The sequence below is a fragment of the Dipodomys spectabilis genome, unplaced genomic scaffold (genome assembly GCF_019054845.1).
Source record: "Dipodomys spectabilis isolate Male_0828 unplaced genomic scaffold, ASM1905484v1 ptg000178l, whole genome shotgun sequence".
In the NCBI taxonomy this organism is placed as follows: domain Eukaryota; kingdom Metazoa; phylum Chordata; class Mammalia; order Rodentia; family Heteromyidae; genus Dipodomys; species Dipodomys spectabilis.
Genome location: NW_024870855.1, coordinates 8,075,338 through 8,086,620, shown reverse-complemented (window position 1 = coordinate 8,086,620; position 11,283 = coordinate 8,075,338). Strand labels below are relative to the sequence as shown.

Here is an 11,283-nt window from a genome sequence, read left to right as displayed (position 1 = left end):
TCACTGTTGCACAGGCAGACATCGTAGCTCTTCCCTGCTATCGGAAGAGAAACAACCCAGAGAAAGGGGTCACAATTTGGAGAAGTGGCGTTTTACATACTTTGTAGGTTTTCAGGAGCTCTGATGGGAGCTTCAGTGGGAAACAGAAGGGAAACAGAGGACCCTGTCTGCTTTGGGCCCAATTGTTGGTATTTTCTGGCATGTTTAGGTTGAGAGAGTCATGAGAATGTGATGAGAAGAGCACTAAGAATTCTGATGGCCTGTGGCGTGATGGACATCTGGCTGTCACTGAGCTGCCACATTGAGCCACAGCTGCAAGGAAGCTGAGTGCACAGTGAGGCCATGTCTGAAGAAGGTGGGCAAGCCTCCCCACCTGCTCCCCACCATGTGCTGTCTAAAGTGAGGCTTCTCCTGTCTTTTTACAATCTGCTAACCTGGCTTGAGGAGAAAGGGCCTGTCTTCAAAGAAACAGACGTTGAAGGTTCCATTTGAAATCTGGATCCCTGGAGAATGTACCAAGTGGAGGTGTCAGCAAGAACAGGTTCCAGAAAGAGTCAAATCTGTTTGTGCAGAAGCTCTAGGGCCAGGTCTTTAGAAGGAACTGGCTGCAGAAAGGAAGCTCATCCTGCACTGCCGGGTGCTGGCAGAGGTGGTGCAGAGGTGCTGCTGCTTGGAGCAGTAGGAGAAGAAGCAGTGGGTACCACCAGCACCACATCACAGTTGGATGTTCTTGGCTGTTTGCTTCCATTCTTACCATTAAACATGTTGGAGAAAGAGGATGAGTATGCCGCTACCAATCGTGGGAGTGAGATTTGGAGTTGTGTACAAAGAAAGTCCATACCATGGTGGAGCTGAATTGCTTGTGCCATACTTCTGGTTCCATTAGTTCTTCCCCACCATCCTAAGAGGTGGACAATTGTCACTGGTATATTAGCCTTTGGAAATTAAAAATGGTTAAGTCTATAATGGTAGACTTATCAAATCAGTGTCATAGGCCTGGATTCCACCTGCAGCCCTCACACAGTGGTCACTTCCTCAGAGCAGGCAGGAGGAGTCAGGGACTGTGTCGTCAGGATAGATGGCAGGATCAGCGCCATGGTCGGCAGGACCAGTAACATGGTCCTGGTGATGGAGGTGGAAACCACATTGGAGGGTTACCTCAAGGGCTTCTGTTGGGTGGCTTTAGAGCAGGAAACCCTGGCCTCTGTTTCCCATGAAAAAGCCCCCACCATGGCTCCCAGTCAGGCTGAATGCATAGACCTCCTTGGCCCTGCATGCACGAACCATGCCAGTGAGCATAAGTTGCCATCATCAGAGTCTTGGGCACTGACTGTGACATTTTTGTTTTCAGTCATGGGGCCTGAACTTGGCCTCTGTGCTGTACCTCAGCTCTTCAGCTAAAGGCTAGGGCTCTACAAATTGAGCCATAGCGCCACTTCTGGCTTTTTCTGCTTATGTGGTCCTGAGGATTCGAACCCAGGGACTCAGGCATGCAAGGCAAGCACTGTACCACTGAGCTACCTTCTCAGCCCTGACTGTGACATCTTGAGCAAGGGAGATGGTGGACCTAGGGAAGGAGCAGACAGGGAAGGGCACACCTAGGAATCTAGAGGCAAAGGATGCCAAGGTTCTCCCTCCCCTGCCAGGATCCCCGTGGTGGAGGCGCCTGTCCACTTCCCTGTTGCTTGAAAAGTGAAGGCCTCCCATCTCCACTTTTCTCCACATCAACCAACTCCACGTCCAGGCTGCTCTCACTCTAACTCCTCTTCCCATGTGCAGTGGCAGCAGAAAATTCTCAGCCCTAGGAGCTGAGTGGTGCCCAATCCACTCTGGTAGCCCGATCCCTTTGTGCCCTTTCCACCTCTACCTCAGTGAACATGGTGCAGAAATCACTGGCTCTCCATGCCCACACTGGTCACTCCATCAGCCCACCAAATGAGCCCAGAGATTGGCCTCAAATTCTCTTGGATCCCAGGCTGCCACACTCTCTGACTCTCCAGAAGAGTAGAGAGCTGAGGATACAGGACACTGAACAAACTCCCCATTCTTTTCAGCTTCCCATCTCTCACCCACCCTCTCATTCGCACACAGACCTTGTGGCAGGTAGAGCTCCAGTATGCGCATGTGAGGACCCATATGAATGAACACAGACGTGTGCCACCGTGCCTGTGTGGATGAATCTGTGTCTATGTGTCCATGTGAGGTCATGTGTGTACCTCTCTCAATAGGTGTGTTGAAGAAGGGAGTCTCTCATGGGTAGGCTTCCAAATAGAGAAGACCTCATCTGTGTGTGCACTTGTGAAATGCTCACCCCCACATAGAGCTCAGATGTTGCCTTTCCTTTTTCTTTGTCGTTCATTGTTGGCTTGCATGGATTTGAGATAGAATCTCTTGCCTAGTTATCCTCCTTGAACTTGGTATCCTCCTCCTGGAGGCTCCTACTACAGGAAAGAGAGGCCTAGGCAAGGACAAGTGGTTTGCAGTTTATTCTCTGTCTAGACACCATGTGCAGGGACTGAATCTCTACAAGAGTGCAGTGAAAATGACTGACACCAGCTGTAGGGTTCCCAAGCATTGGATAGATACCGGGTCTTATTCAGTGTATAATATGCTCAAGCAGGTGCTGGGTGGAAGCACTAGGAATGAATGGGTGACTGGGGGAGGCAGGCAAGCACAGGCACTTGTACATGAGGAGACATTTAAACTGGTAGGAGGGATCTGGTGGGAACTCATTAAGTGTGTCCTCATAACCATGACATTAACTAGACAGAGGACAGTTGGTTGTGTATGTGGAGTGTGTCTAGTTTGGCTCCTGCCCTGCCATGGGGCCCAGCTAGCACCCAGGGGACATTTGCAGAGGTCTGGTCTGAGGCTGAGTTCAGAAGAGGGGACTTCCCTTCATTGATGATGATATCTCCAGAGATGATGTCACAAAGGGCCAGCAGGAGTTGGTGCTGGTTATCAGCTGAACCAGCTGAGCTGTATGGAAAGCGGAGGGACAGCAGGATGTTCTCCTGCTGTTGCCCGCTATTCCACAGAACAGCGCCACAAAGCGAGTTCGATATTGTTCGAAGACGCTGGGTCATCCCTTGTCCCAGTCGCCTGAGAAGATCTACACCATGTATCCCACGGGTGAATCAAGGAAGAAGGAGGGTGTGGAGGGAGGGCGAGTCCCCTAACCTACTACCTTCTGGCAGCCTCAGATGCCATGTGTTTACATTCTTGAGTGGGGTGTAAATACATGAGTTTGTGTGTGTGTGTGTGTGTGTGTGTATGTGTGCGTGTGTGTGTCCCCAGGTTATTTTCATTGTATGGCCCTGAGCCTTTTCCCAGTGTGCTGCTGTTTCTATGTTTGAACTGTGTCTCATTTCTCCACAGCAGTTAGAGTGGGTGTTAGCCCCCACCCTTCCTGATCCCTGCAAAGCAGGATACCTGCAGGGAGGCAAAGTGGAGAAGCTAGTAGACCACTTAGTGCCTGCCCTGCTCTTCGGAGATGCTGTGTTTGTCCCAGTGTTTCTGGGGACATACCGCACTTTCACGACTGCCCATCACGTGTTGAACCTGCTGTTCAACAGGTAAGTGCCACCTCTGATCCTGGGGATGGGTCCATTGGCTAGGCCTTGGCATGTGCTGCACCAGTAAGGATCTGCTTGGATCCTGACTACTGGCATGCTAGGAGCAACATCCTCACTGCCTGAGGCTGGAGGGGTGGGATGGGTCCTGAACAGGCCTGTCCACATCATGACCTTACACACTAGGGAGCGCAGGGATGTGGGCGGAGCTGGGAGAAGCCCCTCTCTCATGAAGAACTCCTCTCTACATCGAGGCCTCCTATGAATAAGACCTCAAGAAAAGCATTTTCCAAATTGACAGTGGTGGTTGATGTTCCATCTGGGCATCTTGACCTACCTGAACCTCACTCGGAAGCCCAGGGGAAACACTGAGAGACCCCATGCCCATTGAGTTGTGTGTGGGGGAGGAAGCTAATGGGCTCATCATCTTGTGTGGGGATGCATTTCCAGACGCTTGACACCACTCATTGAAAGAACAGGGAAATCCTTGTCATCCTGAGCTCCATCCTGTGCTCAGAGAGACCATTGGGACTGTAGACATCATGTGCAGACACAGTATGTTTGACATTCTCATGGTGTCCCCTAGATACAGTCATTTCCTTGAATATGAGGAGGAGAAGGCAGGCGCGCAGGAGCACCTGCAGCGGTGAGTGTGTCTGGGGGAGGAGGGAGGGCATGTGTCTTAGGGGTGGTTGCAAAGAGCTGGCTTTGGGAGGCCTGGGCAAAGGGAAATTGAGATTCCTGAGGGGAAGGCTCAAGTCCAGGTAGAAATGTGTCCCTGCAGGGATTGTGTGTGCTTGTTGTGGTGCCTATGGAGGGTGGGAGAAGCCTCTGGCATGTGACCAACCCAGTCCCATTTGCCTGCCCTGGGAATCCTCAGGACCACACAGAACGGGGAGGGCGACACTGCGCCATCATGGACAATCCCCTGAGATTCCAGGGGCCTCAGTGAGTGCTCAAGGGCCAGGATGTGCTGTTTGGGTTGAGAGTCAGGACAAGACTGTTGACCCCTGGCTCTATGTGAACAGGAGGCCACTAGAGGCCACTAGAGGCTGCCCAAGTGAGGAGATTCTGGGTTCTGGAGATAACAAGCAACAGGACAAAGCACCCCAGAGATGACAGTTTGGGGAGCATGCCCAGGGACACCAGGCGGTGGGTGTGGGTGGGATGGTTTCATCTGTGATGTAGGTCTTGTCGCATCGCTCGTGTAGACAATGTGTGTAGTGCAGCCAGGTGACCAGGCCCGTTATGGGCTATGGGCATGGGCAGGCCCAGGAGCCCAATTCATACACCTGTGTTTGAGGGGGTCTGAAAGGAGGGTAGGCCCAGCCTCTGACTCTGCTGCTTCTCCCTCTGCACCTAGAGCCTTCTCCTTCATACTGGGCTCCTGGATGAGGGAGTACCCAGAAGACTTCACTGGAGCACCGGACACGTCCTGCCTGCAACACCTGGTAACATATCTACACCTCAATATGCCTGGCTCTGTTGAGGAACAGCAGGCCCGCCTTCTGCTCAGCCAGCTGGAGCACATGCTTCTCAAGAAGCCAGAGCTGGAGGGTGAGTAGCATGGGCTGGCAAAGGAGAGAACAGGTGTGGGATTCCAAGCTTTGTCCACCTGAAGGCAGCTCCCATGCTACCATGGGGCCATCAATAGGACAGCCAGGGAACCTGGATGCCTTGGCATGAAACCTGTCCTGGCAGGGCTTCCTGGGGTGGAGTCCAGGGACTAGGGCTTCTCAGCAGGCAGGGGTCTCGTGGCCGTAGGAATGACTGAGGGGAAGGCAGTGCTGTAGGGGATCTTTTCTTGCAGCTGTTCCACCAACTGCCAGGCTTTATGAGAAAACCACTGTACACCCACTGGATCCAACACCCTGCGTAGAAGCAGTACTACCATGTCAGTCAGAGCTGGAACTAGCTGTAGCCTCAGAGGCCCCCTCAGCTCCAGGAGCTGCAGTGGAGCTCCAACAAGAACCCCATGCAGACGGATGTTCTGACTCACCTCCGTCAACTGTGACCGAAGAGATCAATCCACCTGCAGGTCAGCCAATGGCCCACAGCCTTGCACCATCTCCAGCACCAAGTCTGGATCTTGACCTGCAATACTCAAATGAAGAAAGAGTGGCTGATCCCTCAGTGCCAGGGGCACTTAGCCCAGTGGTAGCAATGGCTCTAGAGCCAGCCATTGATGCACCAAAACATGCCAGTGATGAGGGTATGCCAGTGCCCACTCCAGAAGCCCAGCTGCCTGAAGGCCAGTGTGACCCAATTCTGCAACCCGCCCAAGAAGGAGACGCATCTGCAGTTCAACCAGAGCCCTCCAAACCTATTGTAGTGAGCAGCTCAGGGCCAGAGCTAGAGGCTCCAGGAGATGAAAGCCTGGAGTCTGTTCTCGGTCCATCTGGGGAGCAAGGGGAGTCTCTCGGTCCATCTGGGGAACAAGTGGAGTCTCTGGGTCCATCTGGGGAGCAAGTGGAGTCTCTCGGTCCATCTGGGGAGCAAGGGGAGTCTCTGGGTCCATCTGGGGAGCAAGTGGAGTCTCTCGGTCCATCTGGGGAGCAAGGGGAGTCTCTCGGTCCATCTGGGAAGCAAGTGCAGTGTTGCCCGCTTGCTGGAGAGGCTGACTGCCTTGAGTCTGTTGCTGAGCAGCCAGAGCCACCCGTACAGGAGCCTCTGCCGCCCAGCCGGGATGTAGCACCCGTCCCATCTGTGCAGCTGGAAGCTGACACAGGCTTAGGAGAGGACATTCATCCAGTTACTTATTTTGACAAATACTATGAGCCGCCAGTGGCTGAAGACGCCGATGGTGCTCTGACCTGTGCTGCCGAGCAAGAGCCTGCTCGCCCACCAGCTAGCGAGGCAGACAGGCCTGCGGAAATAGACCCGGCTCCCTGGGAGTGCGTGGAGATGGAGGATGTGCAGATTTCCTCCAGGGGGCCAGCCCGGATGTCCATGCTAGAGTTAGACAGTGATGAGGAGACAGCTCGAGTGCTAGATTGGCTGCCCGAAGAGAAGGCAGATCAGTTCTCCATCATGGCCGTCGTAAGTAGCTTGGCAGGGCTGGGCGTGCGGGCTTTCCTTTGCACCTCTACTGCCACACCTGCCTCAGGGCAGAGTCATGCTGACCATTCATTTCATCTTTTCAGAAACTGTTCAAAAGACTCATCCCTTACCACCTTTTGAGTTACGTGTATGTACAAGCTGACCAGGAGGAGTGTCTGGAGCGCCTGGCACCCACTCTGCTTCCCATACTGGAGCACTGTGAGCAGGTCTCCAGTTGTGTGATCACCACGTGCCTTGGGGACCACAGCATGGAGGCAGCAGAGAGAGCCCAAGTGGTGCAGCACTGGATAGAGGTGGCTCTGGTATGAGCAGGAGGGGCCCAGGGACCCTTCTTCCCTTTCCCACTCCCACCAAGTGGCTGCCTGCTCACTCACAGCCACTGCCTAGCCTTAAAGCCCTCCTCCTACTCTGCCCTCACTTGGGCTGTGTGCATTCCTGCCCTGCTTCCACTGCCATTCCCCTCCCCCAAGCTGTCCCAGTTCAGCCTAGTAACAAAGGCCCAGCCCCAGGCCAAGCAGGAGCCCAGGAGTTTCCTCCACAGCTCTCCTCACCCATTCTTCACTCCTAGGAGTGCCACCTACGAAAAAATATCTCCACCTTATTTGCAATCGTGTGTGCTCTGCAGAGCAGCCAGCTCCAAGGCCTGAAGAAGACGTGGAGATTGGTTTGCAGGTGGGTGCACCTTTCTCCTGGGCAACCCTTGCTTCCTCAGCTTAGCGTCCATCTTCTGGGAGCCCAATGGCAGTGCCCCATGGCAGAGACCACAGCTCTATGGCCTTGCCTAGGATTTGCCTGCTAGGTTGGGATTCCTCTTCTGCCATACATTGCACAAGGCCCTTGGGGACGTTTTCCTTCAGAGACATCACAGCTACACCAGTCTGTGCAGTGCTCTTCCAAGCAAAACCACTCTGGGAATTGGGGTGGAGCTGGAGGTTTCCCCTCAAGACTTTGTTCCTAACCATGTGACCTAAGGGTCACAGTGGCTCTCCCTGCACAGCCCTGTGCCCATTAGCATAAAGTCCTGCCTGCAAATGGGAAATCCATTCACACTCCTCCTCTCCCTTCCTCTCCCATCTGTCACCTTGTCTCTGCCCATCGTCCAGGGAGAGAGTAGCTGTCTATCAGGAGCTGAGGAGGATACACTGCCAGGAGCAAGTGTACAAGGTTGTATGAGCCCCGGAATAAGATTTGACCCTCGGACGGAGGCGAGGGAAATTTTCTCTCTGATGGAATTCAAGGAGCATATCCAACATAGCTAGGAGAAGCATCCGTCGTGGGCTTGGGTGGGGGACAGATCGTATGGGGAACAGGAGGTCCCTGGGGACCCCGTGGAGTGAGTGGAGGAGGCCACCTGGGTGTCTGAGGAGGGTGGAGAAAGTGACAGGGTTGGGTTGTCAAGGTTGCTGCTGAGATTTCCTGTCAAGCTTCCTCCTGAGTGTGGCCTGTGTTGAGGCTGCCTCTCTACACCCCGCCAGCCTGGCACGGCCAAGCCATGCCCTGGCTCTATTTCTGGGTGGCCTTCCCGTCCCAGGAGGGAAGCCTAGCCAGTCATGTGAGGTCAAGATGTCCCTTCAGATCAAGCAGCCCCAGAAACATCTTTTAGGGGATGCAAATGGCCACATCCACCATGGAGACAGGCCTTGGCATATGCTCTGGCCTGCCCAGGGATACAGTGCTGATGGTCACAGGGAGCCTGAGATCCTAGGGCCCAAGCCATGGCTGTCACACCACATTTGCGGCAAGAGGGGACTTTGGAGGGTTGAATGGTTAGAGAAGGAGTATGTTCTACATCCATGCTAACTGCTGCCAGGGGCGAGAGTCCAGATACAAGAGCTTCTGGAAGAAACTCAAGAGAGGCTGCAAGAAGCCTCAACAATTGGTGAGTGTGCATGCCTGAGGCCAGGGGCTTTCTAGAAGGAGTAGTTGAGGGGGGTCCCCCAACCCAACCGACCTGTTGGCCCACTCCCTTAATGCCCCATCACACCTGGCCTCTGCTCAGATGGCATGTTGCAGCAATGAGTTGCAGCCACAGCACTAAGGCCTGCACAAGAGTAGAGGAGCAGGTGAAGGGCAGGGCCACAGACCTTGCCCGTGTGTCAAGTGCCAGCCCTGGAGGGGCCCAGACCTAGATAGATTTCCCCATGCAGGGCTGTGTCTTTGGTATGGGGTAGAGGGTGGATCATTGAGGAATGAGCCTGTCTTGCCCCAAGTTCTGCTAGATAGATGGCTCCATGGGACTGGGGTAAGTCGGGTTCTTGCGAGGAGCTTAACAGGACTCTTCTGATCTTTCTGCACCCAATGCCACAGGACTATCCCGAGGGCACAGTCCCTTACCTGGGCACCGTCCTCACACACCTGGCCTCACTGCACAAAGACCAAGATTCCAAGGATGTGAGTGAACAGGGCCCCAGCCCTGGCAAAGCAGATTGGGGACAAAGAGCCTCTCCCTGCCCCTTGACCTCCAGCAAGAGCCCACGTCCTCCCCAGCCCCAGAGTGCCAAGCACCACAGCAATCCTACTTGTGATGCCCTATGCCCTCAGACCTCAGTGCTGCTGATGACATGGGGCCATGTCTCAGAGGGTGGTGAGCAAGGGTGGCAGTGTGACAGCAGGTGCTCAAGCTGACATAGCATGTGTGAACAGCATGGCCTTGTCACTGGAAGCCTCAAGTCTCTGCCATGTGCACAGAGAGTTGAGCAGTGAGCTCCCTGTCCTCAGGACCTAGGCCTCCCTGCCCTAGACTGAGAGCAATCCTAGTCCAGCTGTGCACCCAGCCTGCCCTCTGCTGGAAGGACTTGGTAGGGCGCCAAGTGGAAACAGCATTTTCTTAGCACATATTCTTTGCTTTGCAGGGCTCTTGGCTGAATGTAAAAAGAAGACGAGAGGTGAGAAAATGACACCTTCCTCTGCAGGCAGCCAGCTGTGCGGGTCCCTTAGGTCCTTCCTTCCCTCTGATGTGGATGGTCACATCACTTGTCCTCCAGAGGTCAGGAGATGGGGCCTTGAGCTGGGTACCTAGGACAGCGTGCTGGGGTTGGGCACTGGATCTCAGTAGAGAAAGGCGAGTGTGTTGGGGAGAGACAAGAGTGAAGCCAAGTGAAGACCCGAAGTCAGCTGCCTGGCCTACCTTGCCCTGGTCCAGGTCCATCACCACTGTGTCCTTTCTCTCAACCAGGAATTCAAGGTGATGGCACTAATGAAGGAACTAAAGGGCTCATGTCAGGAGCTCCAGGTGGTTCCTGACATGAACTTCGTATCTTGGTTTAACAACATGAACCGCCTAAATGAGTTGGAAAGGTGAGCTGGGGTAGGCAGTGGGGGCAACAAACATGGGAATCCCCAGCACCAGTCCATGAGAGCCTGTTGTCTGAGTCAGCCTCCCACCAGACCTGTTGAAGGAAGGGTGTATGAGCTCCTGAGTCCCCAGGGCCCCTGGGAGGGAACCCCCAGGGTGGAGCCTGCTGTCCAACCAGCTACTTCTTGTCTTAGCTCCAAGCTATCCAGGGAGCTGGAGCCTCCCCGCCGGGTACTTGTCCTGAGCAGGAACAACAAGAGGAGCCCTCCCCTGAGGAAGCGCTCAGGAAAGTAAGTACATTGGCCCAGGGGCCAGGGACTCCCCAGGGTCTGGGTGGTGGGACAGGCAGCCCAATGAGCTGGGGCTGCCATCCCACCACCTGCCACACAAGCCTTTGTCTGGGTGGTGTGGCCTGACCTCTGCCCACCTCACTTCCTTCATTGGGGTCCCACGGTGGTCCTCAGAGGATTGGGCATATGGCTCCTTGAAAATGAACAGTAAGGAAGGCTGCCTCAAGCCCAGGGGGCAGTGGGTGTGGGACAGCCCTGTGGTTCAGGGAAGCCCTGGAATTAAGGCAGTCCCTCCATTCAGTTGCCAGGCTTTGACAAGAGAGCTCAGCAACAATGGCAGTTCCCAGTTGGAGACAAATGAGCAGCTCAGCGGTGGGAATGGCAGCCATGCACCCAGCATGCACTTGGGCTGCTCACCCAAGCCTTCTTCACACTGCAACCGATTATTTCAGTCGGCCCCAAACATCTGCATGGCAAAGATGACAGAATATGAGGGAATCTTGCCGTTCCTGAGCCCCCAGCCCTCCCGGAGAGCTGGGCATGGGGCTGTATCCTAGGCTGTCCTTTCTTCAGCCAAGATGCGTGCACTCCAACCAGAGAAAATCATATTCTCCAATGAGTTATGGGAAATGCGTTGCACAATGCACAAAGACTCAAATGTCAGGTCATTTAGATTAAAAACCTATGTGGAAACACTAATAGCGTGTTAAAACCATTTCTTTACAAGAGCAAGGTTTTGGTGGGTGCTTTTCTTTGCCTTCCTTAATGGCAGAGACTTCTGCATATTCTGTTCTAAGAAGAAATCCTTTCAGGCTTTGAGCTCATTTTTTTCCTGCAGAATGAGCAAGAGCAGGTCCCTCTAGGGGCTAGGCTTTCAGTCAGGTGTTCTCATGAACTGTTCCACAAGCCTGGAAATCTGAGTGTTGAAATGTCTCCTTTGCAACAGCCATCATCTGTGTGGGAAGCTGCTGGCTCCTGTGCAGGCAGGGAATCCACCTCAACCTGCTGGGAGGGACTGGAGTCACCATGCAGGACCCTGGGGGGAAATCAAATGAGGCCACACCAG

At 54.1% G+C, this 11,283-nt stretch overlaps 1 protein-coding gene across 1 annotated transcript; it reads left to right on the top strand.

The window, feature by feature from the left end:
• The first annotated feature begins 510 nt into the window (after positions 1-510).
• LOC122120812 (ral guanine nucleotide dissociation stimulator-like) lies at positions 511-10,916 on the top strand. The gene is made up of 14 exons (XM_042695033.1): positions 511-726; positions 3,379-3,575; positions 4,159-4,218; positions 4,936-5,129; positions 5,383-6,611; positions 6,716-6,934; positions 7,201-7,304; positions 7,736-7,796; positions 8,443-8,511; positions 8,940-9,023; positions 9,485-9,517; positions 9,808-9,929; positions 10,122-10,217; positions 10,519-10,916. Exons 1-14 carry the CDS (start codon positions 511-513, stop codon positions 10,772-10,774), a joined length of 2,940 nt encoding a protein of 979 aa, XP_042550967.1. The 3' UTR covers positions 10,775-10,916.
• Positions 10,917-11,283: the final 367 nt, after the last annotated feature.

What these genes read in the sequence shown, in the direction of transcription:
- LOC122120812 (XM_042695033.1), top strand. Translation starts at nt 511, where the DNA reads ATGTACCAAGTGGAGGTGTCAGCAAGAACAGGTTCCAGAAAGAGTCAA. An exon ending in TTGAACCTGCTGTTCAACAG is followed by an intron (nt 3,576 to 4,158) that starts GTAAGTGCCACC and finishes GGTGTCCCCTAG; the next exon opens with ATACAGTCATTTCCTTGAAT. An exon ending in ACTGGATAGAGGTGGCTCTG is followed by an intron (nt 6,935 to 7,200) that starts GTATGAGCAGGA and finishes CTTCACTCCTAG; the next exon opens with GAGTGCCACCTACGAAAAAA.